Consider the following 13,556-nt stretch of genomic DNA (forward strand, 5'->3'; position numbering starts at 1 on the left):
CCACCCTACTCCTAATCCCCTATCGCTCACCTGTTGAGAGTCTTTTGGTGGCTTTCCATTGGCATCAGGACAAAATCTGAATTCTCTAGGATGTCATTCCAGACTTCCCATGGTCTGGCCCTTGCCATGCTCTCCAGCCACTTTCTCCACCACCCCCCAGATCTTTCTCGTACCCAGCCTATGGGACTGCACAGGCTGTGCCCTCCTCTGGCCTGTAATGTACTCTTCCTCCTGCTGGAACAGCTTGTTTCTGTCCCTTTCTTTAAGGTCCTCTTCAGTATAATATCTTCCCACAGTTTGTTCCAGATGGAGTGAAACATTTTCTTCTCTGTTCTGTCTGTCGTACCTTGCCTGTAACTCTGATGTAACACTGACCACATTGCACTGATTCTTTGTCTGAGTTCTCTCTCACAAGGTTGTGAGACACTCAGTTCTTTTCTTTTTATTCTCATTGACTAAGTACACTGCCTCGCACAGTTTCATAAATATTTGTCAATTGAATTAAAGAAAAATTTCAAGTGTACTTGCACAGCCTAAAATGTACTTTGTTATTTAGCAGACAACTAAAACAGATGCTTTTGGGGTTGTACAAACTTAGGAGACATTGAATGACAAAGGCAATCCCTTTTAGTAACTATGCAGTAATAGATTGTAAAGCCCTTGGGCATTCCAACACCCTGGTGGAGAAAATGGACAGCAAGCCCACAGGGCCAAGAGCAAGGCCTTGGGTCAGGAGGCCTGTAAAGCCTTCAGGAGTCACCACAGCTTTCTAAAGCCTCCTATGCCCACGTTGCCTGACTTCCCACTATTTCTGTTGTTTTAAGAGGATAGTTGGAAAGGGGCAGGATCTGGGGCGGGGGCATGGAGAACTGCTTAGTCATTTTAATTAGGAACCCCAGCTAAATAAATGTGCAGAAGTGTTATTTAGGACTAAATGTATATTTAATGATTAGGCTACTCTGTTCCTTCCCTTCCAGCCCCACCTTTGGAAAAACATAAGGCATTGATTGAATATGCCATTTAATGCATTTTTTCCTGATACCACGATTACACTTTAGTATTTTATGGGACTGGCCAGGCACAGTGGCTCACGCCTGTAATCCCACCACTTTGGGAGGCCGAGGCAGGAGGATCACGAGGTCAGGAAATCGAGACCATCCTGGCTAACATGGCAAAACCCCGTCTCTACTAAAAAAAATAAAAAATAAAATAGCCAGGTGTGGTGGTGGGTGCCTGTAGTCCCAGCTACTCGGGAGGCTGAGGCAGAAGAATGGCGTGAACCCAGGAGGCGGAGCTTGCAGTGAGCCAAAACCGCACCACTGCACTCCAGCCTGGGCGACAGAGCGAGACTCCGTCTCAAAAATAATAATAATAATAATAATAATTTTATGGGACTAAGCTTTTAATTAAGATTTAATTTAATTAAAATATTATAGCATACATGTGCAAAAGCCTTTTCTTCTATCACTGAAGCATTACCTCCAAAATGTAGCATAGGTGTGTTATTTCCATAGATGTCTGGAGAATATACATTAATATAAAATGCTAATGGAGATTTAAGTTAGTTAGTCTTCGACCTCTGGAAACACGGTTTTATTTTGATTGCAAAAAAAAATAAATCAGTTAATTCGGAGAAATACTTCATATGTCTCTACCCCATTAGTAGAAAGGGTAGTGAGAGCTTGGCAGGTGGAATGTTTTAATTTTAAAAATTTCAGATATAGAAGGAAAATATTTAAGTAGATGAAACATCTGGAGACATCTGTCATTTCAATGATACTACTAAGTCGTAGAGGAAGATTTGGTGGTGTCATTGAAATAACAGATGTTTCCAGAATTCTTCCCGTTTTCATTCCTATTGGTCAAGAGTCAAGTGAAATTGTGTCATTTATCTTTATATACAGTCTGTATATTCCTTTTGTGGTAAAATTTCCAGTCTATTTTTATTATAATCATTCTTAGAAATTGACAGAAAAAGTTAATAACTATCCCCCCAAAAGCAGAAAAGTATTCATTCACATACATTATATTTTATCTTTTTCTGTTCATTTAGAATTTAGAGAAAAATAATATTTTTGTAGAAATAGCTAAATTTCTGTGTAATGTAGTTTAAAAACGAGTGATACTACCTCCCAAGTGTCAAGGCTTAAACTGTAGTTTGTCTGTTTCAGCACACATATTCATTACTTCAGACTAAGAATAGATTTTACATTGTTGGTCTATGATAAGAAAGCTTGAACTTCAAAGAATGCCAAAACGGTGGCAGGGAATGGTGGTAGGGGCTACAAGATTCACACTTGAAAATATCCTGGCCGGGCGCGGTGGTTCACGTCTGTAATCCCAGCACTTTGGGAGGCTGAGGTGAGCAGATCGCTTGAGCTCAAGAGTTCGAGACCAGCCTGGGCAACATGGTGAAACCTTGTCTCTACAAAAAATTAGCCAGGTGTGGTGGTGTGCACCTGTGGTCCCAGCTACCCAGGAGGCTAAGGTGGGAGGATCACCTGAGCCTGGGAGGTGGAGTTTGCAGTGAACCATGATCGTGCCACTGCACTCCAGCGTGAGTAACAATCTCTTATTTAAAAAAAAAAAAAAAAAAGAGAGAGAGAGAGAAAGAAAATATCTTACAATGTTCTTCACTTTATCAGCTGGCAGGTCAGTTTACTGTTTTCAATACATATTACCTGGTGTTAACTAACCCTTGCAAATTAGTGTCATAAGCAGTGGATGGAGGGACAAGGTTCCCTGGAATGCCTTCACCCTCAGAAAACACAAAAGTTATGTGAAGAGCTGATGAGGATTTTTATATGTTTGTTTGTTGTTTTATTTGTGTTAGAGAAAATGCGGTAGGATAATGTGAAAACTGCTTTGACCAAAAGAGAACATCAGCCATCTGCAGTGGTTCATGTCTGTAATCTCATCACTTTGGGAGGCTCAGGCAGGAGGACTGCTTGAGCCTGGGAGGTCAAGGCTGCACTGAGCCGAGATCACGCCACTGCACTCCAGCCTGGGTGACAGAGCGAGACCCTGTCTAAAAAAAAAAAAAAAAAAGTCCATCAGTGACTTACTTTTTTCTTTATTCAGTGCCATCTCCACGTCCAGACAATTCTTTCCATGAAAATAATGTGTCAACTAGAGTTTCTTCTCTACCGTCAGAGAGCAGTTCTGGAACCAACCACTCAAAAAGACAACCAGCATTCGATCCATGGTGAGCATTTTGGTTTGTTTTTACTCTTCCTCTTTTTAATTGTAGATTTAAGAGTTGAAATAAATTCTGGATGAGCTTTTTAGTGTTCTTTCTCCTGCTAGGCCTTTTTTTCTCTAGATAAATTATTGAATAAGGAAAATGTGATTTTTCATTATTGGTAACTTTTTTCCAGTTTGGCATTTATATTAAATATCATGTAAGGGAAAAAAAATCTCCTGGATTATTAAATACCTGATACGCTTTCCACTGTGTTCTTCTGATATGAATGATGACTTCTGCGGTCTCCTTTTGTTGACATTGAGCCAGGTACACTTTGCTTAGCATTTGATGTGCATCGTCTCAGTCAGTTCTCATAGTCACACTGTGCTTCCATGCTAGAGGCAGGGACACTGAAGCTTGGAAAAGTCTAGGAACTGGCCCGGTGCCGGACAGCCAGTAACATGGAGAAGGGAGCCAGGGTTCAAACTTAAATGGGCTCCGACTCCAAAGCTCATGGTTGTTACCTCTGTGCTACCTGTCTGTCATTCAGGGTAAAAAGAAATAGGGGAACAGTCCTTTATGCTACCATAAAAGCATAATGGTAATGAAAGGCACAAATGATGTGGCAACTTTTCTTATTCTTTTATCTTTTCTGTGTCATATCTAATAAATATTTAGGGAGAGAATTACAGTGTTATCAAGATCCATTAGCAAATCTGTCTGAGGAGTAAGGACTTTAAGAAAAATAATAATGTAGACTTCTTCTCAACTACCCTGAAAGACTGCCCAGGTTCTCTACCAAGAGCATAAAATGGGACATCACTGTAAGACACTGGATTTGGAATAAGACCAGTCTGTCAGAGAGTCCCTCTCTGGTGTTTGTTGCCAGAAGTAACAGAAGGGCCTTATGTCAGTACTCCTGACTCCATGTGATGTCACAATTTGGACCCTGTTGACAAAGTTACATCAAGGTTTCGGTGTTATTGTGCCCTATAGTGAAAATTACTTAATTATTCTTAAAACAATATAAAAAATGACTTCTTAAAAGCTATAAATACACTTTTGCTGTATAAGCACAATTTACATCCATTGCCTATTTATAAAATGACAGTCTTAACATTCGTGACTAAGAGTTTAGACTCTGGAAATAGGATATCTTGATTGATGGCAACTTGTCTATCAATCAGGGGACTGTGTCTATTTGTCCCTTGGTTTCCTCATGTGTAAAATAGGGCTAAGAATGGCACCTTCCTCATAGGGTTCATGTGAAAATTAAATGAGGCAATACATTAAAAGCACCTAGAATAATGCCTGGCTCTGTAAGCATTCATTAATGTTAGTGACTGCAGTTACTATCGTTGTCATCTAACTTCAGCATCAGGTGTTTCCCCTCCACTTTGATGATAAACTTTGGTGTTCTTTCTCCATGTGACTGTTTTAAGCTCCCTAGTATATAGAAAAGATCTGCGAATTAACGTGAGAACACAGGTATAACTTCTTTACTTACCAGTGTTGACCATTTTCTGGTGTGGCTTTGATAAGTCATGACAAAATTGTCTAAATGGTGAGAATACAGAAGTACAGAAGGGATTGGGTTCTCTTGGTTATTACATAATGAAGTGGTGATGATTTAAAAGAGTAACAATTACAGATTACCTTAGTCCTGTGAAAATTAGGTCAGATCAAAATTAAATCCAAATTTGGGATAGGCAGTGTTAGTAATGTATTGTTTCTGTCTTTTGATAATCAGTTTAAGTACAACTTGTTTTATGCGTGGATATGTATAGAAACCTAAAAAGAGTTGTTTTAAAAAGAATGAGAGGCTCAATTGGGATGTTGAACTTTAGTTGAGTCTTCATCAGGTCATCCTTATTCTAGTATTGCTGTTGTGAGACTTGAGAGTTCCAGAATTGCCAGTAATGAACTGGCTCTATTCTTTTGTTTCTGTTAACTCTTCGTGATAATGCTGCTATGACGTATTTCCTTCCTTCATCTCATCTCACTTAGTCTGTCATTAGTTCAGCTTGACTCATCTTGATTTTTTTTCTTGAACAAGCTCTCGAATTGGTTCATCAGATTCTTCATATTTGAGAGAAATGCACATTTGGTAACTTACAAAAAACATCAAAGAGCCTTGTTATGGTAATATAGTGACTTGCTATTCTTTGTTGCGAGGGGGTGGAGACAGGGTCTGGCTCTGTTGCCCAGGCTGTAATGCGGTGGTGCAATCTTGGCTAACTGCAACTTCTGCTTCCTGGGCTCAAGCTATCCTCCTACCTTAGCCTCCTGAGTAGCCCAGACTGTGGGTACATGCCACCATGCCTGGCTAATTTTTGTATCTTTTGTAAACATGGGGTCTCACTATGCTGCCCAGGCTGGACTCCCACTCCTGAGCTCAAGTGATCTGACCGCCTCAGCCTTCCAAAGTCCTGGGATTACAGGCATGAGCCACTGTGCCTGGCCGTGAATTGCAGTTCCTAAATAATCTCTTACCTAAGGTCAGTCTGTTTTTTCTTGGTGGTAGTACTTCAGATTTACTTCGGGAAGAGAATATTTGTACAGTGTACCCCTTTCTTGCAATGGGAAAGTCAAGCTACTATGTTATATTTTAAAGCAATAAATAGATATTGCAGTATGATATCCAGGCTGTTATTCTGGCCATCTCAGTTATGTAGAACCCACTTAAGAATCAGGAGGTAGCCAAAATATCTCAGAACAAGCAAAATAGAATTAATATGGTGGGATTAATTATCTTTACTAGTAGGATAACACCCCCACCCTCATTTGGAGTCTGTTCTTCATTTATGCTCAGTTCTAGCAGGCAGCACTGAGGTTGTCAGGGCAAGAAATAGTTCAAGGTAATACTACAGTGTGCAGAGGGAAAAGGATCCAAGCAATAGCTATGGAGAGAAGCAGGTGGGAAAATCATACATATCATAGATCTCTATGGAGTGTGTGTTTATAAAACAGGCAGCTTCACTTTGCTTTGAAAGACAAAATGTATAAATATGTTTAGAAAGACTGCTGTCAATTGGGTTAAAAATTGATGTTTAAAGAGTAAACCAAATTACTTAGAAATCCCACTAGTTGGCCAGGCACGGTGGCTCACTCCTGTAATCCCAGCACTTTGGGAGGCCAAGGCGGGCGGATCACCTGAGGTCGGGAGTTCGAGACCGGCTTGACCAACATGGAAAAACCCCGTCTCTACTGAAAATACAAAATTAGCTGAGCGTGGTGGCGCATGCCGGTAATCCCAGCTACTCGGGAGGCTGAGGCAGGAGAATCATTTGAACCCAGGAGGTGGAGGTTGCGGTGAGCCGACATTACGTCATTGCACTCCAGCCTGGGCAACAAGAGTGAAACTCCGTCTAAAAAAAAGAAAGAAATCCCACTAGTTAAAGAATTGCTGTAACTTGCACAATCCCAGCCTTCTTTTTCTCATAAGGTTATGAATATATTGGTATCCATTAGTGCTTGTCATCATAGCTTTCAGAGTTACTCCCGTAGAATTATTCACTGACTCTCTCTTCTCGCACATTAGCTAACCACGCTCATCACATTGCCGGGGGATGGGGGGGGAGGGTGGCAGAGAAAGTGTCACAGAGTAATGCTCCTCACCGCTTCAGCTCACCTTCCATGCTGCTCTCAGAGACATTATACTGAAGTCCCATAAGCCTGACCGTGATGCCCCCCCGCCCCATTCCCTAGCTGTCAAACTTGTCCCCTACCCCCAACAAGAGTCTGTGAGCAGCTTGAGTAAGATCAGATTCGTTCTTTTATTTTTCTCTGTTTCTTCAACACCTAACAGGGCCTGACATGTATAAAGTACTCGCTGAATGTTGGTTGAGTGATTCATTGGATTTTAATTCCTTCCTTTCTTTAGGTGAATCTTTGGAATTGTGTCTCCTCTTGGACCCTTATGGAAATAGCTGTCATGTTAGATAATGTTAGGGTCCCATGCCTGTGTGCCTGCTTACCACTTGTCTCATTGCCCTCCTCCCATACTGTTTTGGTCCCAACTGCTGCTCTGGAGAAGGTGCCAGGTGACTGGATGAATAGTCCTTCTCAAAGCTTCTGTCTCTGAGATTGATGTGAACCCCCTATTTACCCTTCTTCTGTGCTGCTCCTCTTTACCCCACTCAGCACGAAGCTGCTGTCTTCCAGGTGGAATCACAGGGGCCAGAATGCGCAAATGAGGGAAATGACCAACCACACGCTTACCCATATGGCTCAGTTCCAGCTGTCAATGTATATAACTCATTCTCCATTCCTTTATACAACACAGCTTTTCAAGTGCCTTTGTTCCAGCCAGCCTCTTTCCATCTGTCTCTGAGTCACTCTGTCAGCCTTTTCTCCCTTCCCTTTCTGTGTTAATTCTTTGGGTATGTATGTTTCTGCATAGCTTCTCCCTTGTTTTGTTTTTCCTCTCTGACTTCCTTCTTTCTGTCTTTGGTGATGCAAACACACGCTTCACTCCTAGTTTTCACCCACCAGTTCAAGGGTAATTTGTTTCTTTTTTTCATTTGGCCTCTGGGATCTTTCTCTGCCTGGATCTTTGAAAATGTCCCAATCATTCCTCTGTCCCCACCTGGGCTGTGGTTTATCCAGTGCCTCTTGAAGAGCCCCTGCAGAGGGTCTTTGGCCCATCTTCCCTGTGTCCTGGGGACCCAACGATGCAACATGCAAACTGCAAACATTGAGCTTTCCTTTTATTACCCTCCCCTTCTCACTTTCATCTTATTCACTGTTTCATCCTGGATAGATTCTCCTCTTACCATGCAAGATCCTACTTCCTCCTAGGACTGGTGTCTCAAGCCTTCATTTCCTCTTGTGCCAGCGTTAACATTCTTACAGTAACACCCATTCACATTCTGAGATGGCAGTCATGATGAATATGTCTTCCTTAAAGATTTGCTGGATTGGCAGAAAGCACTTTTACCCTCAACACACCTGTGGTATTTTGTGAGACTTTCATTCTGATTGGTAAAAACTTCTACCCATTAATCTGAATATTCTGTTGTGCTTCTAGGTTGTGTTTTTGCAGATAGTATTGTGGAAGGACATAGCTATTTCATAAATGTATAATTCTTTAACCTCTAGAAGTTACAGAACGTTAAAAATAGTGTTGCCATTTCTACTAGATGCTCTCTGAGGCTCCTTTCCATCCAGAGTCATGCTTTTGTGATTCCAGCAAACCCCACTCTTCTGCAGTGTTCCTTACCAATGGCAAGTGACTGAATGCTGTGTCTTGGAGTTTAGCTTACGACAGTCTATCTTTAAGCCCCATGCAAGAGGGTTTCATCTCCTTAATTGCAAAAGAACTTGTCACAAGAAACTTTTACCAAATTCCCAGGGCCTAGGCCCAGTCTGTCATTGGGTTTAGAATGTTTTTCGCAACAGTACACTACTACATTTAAAGACTTTTGGCTGGCCGCGGTGGCTCACACCTGTAATTCCAGCACTTTGGGAGGCTGAGGTGGGCAGATCACTTGAGGTGAGGAGTTCGAGACCAGCCTGGGTAACATGGTAAAACCCTGTCTCTACTGAAAGTAAAAAAACTATCCAGGCCTGGTGGTGCATGCCTATAATTCCAGCTACTTGGGAGGCTGGGACAGGAGAATCACTTGAACCCGGTAGGTAGAGGTTGCAGTGAGCCAAAATCGCACCGTTACACTCCAGCCTGGGCAACAGAGCAAGACACTGTCTCAAAAATAAATAAATAAAAATAAAGACTCTTAACTTTTCAACACTTACCCATTTCATCATGTCTGAAGTTTTCTGGCTTTCAAAATTATAAATGTATCATTCTGAGTTCAAAATACGTGGTAGTGTCAGTGGCATCAAGCTTAATGTCAGTATTTTCAGTTAGAAGCTTTCCCCCGCCCCATGAAAGCTTTTTTTTTTTTTTTTTTTTTTTTTAAAAGAAACGGGGTCTTCTATGTTGCCCAGACTGGTCTAAAACTCCTGACCTCAAGCGATCCTGCCCCAGCCTCCCAAAGTGCTAGGATTACAGGTGTGAGCCGCTGCACCTGTCCCTACATTTTTTTCTTAACTATTTTTATTTAGTTTTAATAAATAGATAAAAGGTTTAATAAGTAGGATATTTCCAGTTTCTGGCAAATTTTTACTTTTATTCAAGATGTTTTTATAGCCGTATTGATCTTTATGTTCAGTATCTTGACAAGTCGCTAATAATACACTTGTCGAGCTGGTTTTTAAAAGGTAAATAGAAAAATGAAGGTAGGTGTTGAAAATGTTTTGCTCTTTCCCTTGTAGAGTTACAGAAAAGCCATCCTTTAAGCTGTGTACTTTTCATAATCTCAAACTCTAAGGTCTTCAACAGCATGGAAATGGTCTTGCAGCAACAGTTACAGGTCATATAATGCTCAAATTGCTCTTTTGAGTGAGCCTGTGCCAGAGGATAATCACTAACCATGGTTGATTAAATTTAGTTCCTCCTGTGCTTTTTTAGAGGCTCTTTACCCAAGTGTTTGATTCTTCCCAGCTATAGGAACCTAGTGTCATGGATTTTCAGTCCTTATTATATTTGTCACACAATGGTAAGAAAATGATTGAAAAATCAATATGATAAAAATGTCTTCTCATTTAGGAAAAGTCCTGAAAATATTAGTCATTCAGAGCAACTCAAGGAAAAAGAGAAGCAAGGATTTTTCAGGTCAATGAAAAAGAAAAAGAAGAAATCTCAAACAGTAAGTAGATGACCAGTTTCTATATATAATAACATGTTTCTGCATTATTCAATGGATACTTTACACTTTGCACTTGGCAATCAAAGTTGATTGTTTTCTTATTGAGACTTGACATTTATGCACTGTATTATGTCTCTTTCTGAAATTCTTTACAACTATCCTCTCAACAGAGCCTTTTCTACGTTCAACAGAATCTCCAGGAATAGAAGAAATTTAATTTGGATGACAGAGAACACTTTAAGCCTTTCTCAATATACTTCTTATCTATGTGGGTTTATATTAATGTAAAAACTTTGAAGACACAGGATTTGTTTCTCTCTGGGGGTTTAAAGATATGCAAAAACTTAGGAAATGGGTTTGTGGTTTACTTTTAAATCTTGAAATTTGTAAATAACCATCATTCCTTATTCTCTCCTGGCTGGTTACAGAATTCCTACGTTAACAGGTGTGTTTCTGAGTTATATAGTCACAAAGATCGTATCTGGGATTTTAGGGCTTGCGTTAGAAGGAAAATGTTTGCCTTTTGATCGCGCTGTGGGTTGGAATGCACCTGATCTCCTGGGAGCCCTTTGCCTGAACAAAGAGCTGGCTCCATGGAACCGTTCACATCACTTCACTGAACCACCCAAGCAAGGATCCTGCTGGTTTAGTGACATGGGAACCTTGGGGAAACCCGGCCTGTAGGACAGCAGCAGGAGTAGTTCTTCCCCTAGATGAGGCTGCATCCCCCTTTTCTTTATGACAACTTCAAGGCTAAACAAGGTAGAGTTAGCCGTTATTTATTTATTTATTTATTTATTTATTTATTTATTTTAGAGACAGGGTCTCACTCTGTTGCCCAGGCTGGAGTGCAGTGGCGTGATCTCAGCTCCCTGCAACCTCTACCTCCTGGGCTCAAGTGATCTCCCACCTCAGCCTCCCAAATGACTGGGTGCACGCCATCACACCCAGCTAATTTTTTGTATTTCTTGTAGAGACAGGGTTTCACCATGTATTCCAGGCTGGTCTCGAACTCCCGAGCTCAAGCAATCTGCCCACTTAAGCCTCCCAAAGTGCTAGGCGTGAGCCACTGTGCCTGGCCTAGTTAGCCATTTTGAATGGTTTTGGTTCTAGTTTTACTTCATACGTAATTTATTCTTATTTATCTGAAGAGGAAAAAGACACAATCAAAATGGCCTGTTCAGATGGATTTCACTGATTTCATCTATAAGTTTAGTAGATTAGACCCAGTGTTTCTGAGGCCCTTTCTATTATGAAAATTATAGAATTATGACTCAATGGGAAGTAGATTAGGTAGATGTTCATAGCAATGTGTATAAATAACCTGAAGTAAGCATTTTTATCTCACAGATGTTCTAGAAATGTTAACAAATACCTTCCTAGATAATCTTTCTAGATCATTCTTTCACTTGCTTGCTTGTTAAATTTATGTATTTCCTTATAAAATAAATATGAGTTCATTATAGAAAATTTGAGAAAAAGAAAAAGATTGTTTTAAATCTTAATACCCTACCACAACTAGTATTAGGATTTTGGTATATTTCCCTCTAGCTGTTTAGCCTATGCATATGTTTGTGGAAACAAGGTGGGTTTTTTTTTTTTTTTTTTTTTTTAAGTTTTAAATTAGAGCAATCCTTTTAGTATGATTTTGTATTCTGGCTTTTAACAGTTTGTCTATCTATATCTACATGCACAGAATATGTATGTTACTACAAATACTTTATTATCTTCAATCCTAATGGCTGCATAATATTTCTGAAGTAGTCATTAAAAAAACTGCCCATATTTTTAACTGAAGCTTACTTTTAAAGTGTCAAATCAAAATCCCACTCAGTCAGATACTACTACATTTGTTACTTAGACTGGGTGAACAAATAGACCTGATTTAACCTAGGAATATTTAAAATGTTTAAAGTGTTAATAAAACTTTTATCATTGTCTGTAGAACATGTTTCTCTATCATGAGCGTTAAACTTTGGCTACCTCCTGACCACTGTTATTTTTATTTTGTGGTTTTTGTTCTAAACCACAGGTCTACTGGCATTGTGGGGTGATTAAGTGGTAGAAAGTAGGAAAGATTAAGGAATTGAAGGTGTTTTTGTATATAGATTTAGATTTTGATGTTTGCTGTAGAGCAACATTAAACCTAAAGTCCCTGGCTCACTGTGGCACAAGTAGAGTATACATGTTGACTGACTTTATTATTCAGAATTTAAATTTTAGATATTTTAGTAGTATAGATTAGATTAAAAAGGAAAATAACCGTTCTCTAACATCCTCTCGACTTAAACTTTTTATGAGGTTTTCGTAATTTTCCTTTTTGATATTAAAGTAACTGTAGAATATCTCTGCATAGGCCATAATGCCTTAAGCTTTACCAACCCAAAAGTTGTTTGTACCTCTGCATCTTTTAATTAAATGAAAAATAAAATTTAAGGGCATTGGGATTTCCAAAGAGCGCTTAGTACAGCCTTCCAAACCTCAGAGTCCTAAGCCTGACATTGGGTTAACTCTGCCTACTTTGAATGAGCATTTAAACAGTTAATTGTTTTTCACTTTCTAGAACTCAGCAAAAAGAAACTACATAGAATAAGCTTCAAAAGATTTAAGGCATTGTGGCCTTTGCATAAGATTCCAAAAGAATGAAAATCTGATGCCCAGTGTACATAGAGACGCATGACATGTTAAAGCTGAGGTGAATCCTAAATCTAGTTGAATTTTTTTATTCACTGGTATAGGAACTGAGCCCAAGCAAGTCGTGGGCTTGCTTCAAAGCCCAAAAATCACATAATCAATTGGGAGAACCAGAACTGCGTTCTCCTAAATACCAAGTCCAGGCTCAATTTATACCATGGACCCGCCTCTGTGGAGAGCCTCTAGGAGCTCTCCTCTGGCCTCTTCCGCGATGCAAGTTAAACTCTTCCTTGGGGTTCCTGTCATTGGAACAAGAAAATTTATGGGATGTTTTACTCAAATCCCTTTTTACATATACCCTTAAAAGATTACCTAAATACCTGAATACCTTCATAGACATTCTAGTTCTCTGACAATTGAGATATCCAAAACAAGGAAAAGTGGTGCCAAAAAAAAATAATTCTGTATTGTAAAGGTGCCTGCTTCGACTCAAGCAAATCTGGAAGCTGCCTTGGGAAATCTGGCTTTGGTTACATATCCAGAGTTACATAAGTCCTCAGAGCATATGGTGACTTTGCCAACTTGGTAATTGTATCCTAGTTAGTTAGTATCTCAACTTGTGATGATGCTTCCATTTAAATATTGAAATTTCTGTTTCTTCCCTTTGAAAACCAGTATTCTGAATTGTGCTAGATGTTTTCCATTGGGTAAATATTTCTAGCAGTACAGAACATGGCCTCTTACTCAGCATTAGTATCCCACCACAGTGATCAATACCTCTTCCTAGTGATGTTTTCAGGCTTAAAAGTTGACCAAATTCGAAAGGGTTTCCAGTATGTTGGGATTTTTTTTCTCCTAATAGGCAAATTACATGGTAGATTTTTTACTTGCTGGAAGTCCTCTCTAGCTATTAGGAGAAGATTGAAGTTTATCAGTAGCTCTTTAACACAGTTCTTTATAACCATATTTCTGATAGTAAGTAAAAATTATTTAATGTTTTATAAGCTTAATGTGAATAGGTGTGTCTA

The 13,556-nt window shown here is 39.7% G+C and overlaps 1 protein-coding gene across 4 annotated transcripts in view; it reads left to right on the forward strand.

Moving 5' to 3' along the window:
* CDKL5 (cyclin dependent kinase like 5) overlaps positions 1 to 13,556 on the forward strand; it is a 227,453-nt gene that overhangs the window by 183,753 nt on the left and 30,144 nt on the right. For all 4 annotated transcript variants that reach the window (XM_024240950.3, XM_054544372.2, XM_054544373.2 and 1 more), the window contains 2 exons: positions 3,082 to 3,205; positions 9,795 to 9,894. In XM_024240950.3, the coding sequence (XP_024096718.2) occupies positions 3,082 to 3,205; positions 9,795 to 9,894 (224 nt within the window). The remainder of the gene's footprint in view (positions 1 to 3,081; positions 3,206 to 9,794; positions 9,895 to 13,556) is intronic.

This window comes from Pongo abelii, chromosome X (genome assembly GCF_028885655.2).
Source record: "Pongo abelii isolate AG06213 chromosome X, NHGRI_mPonAbe1-v2.0_pri, whole genome shotgun sequence".
NCBI lineage: Eukaryota > Metazoa > Chordata > Mammalia > Primates > Hominidae > Pongo > Pongo abelii.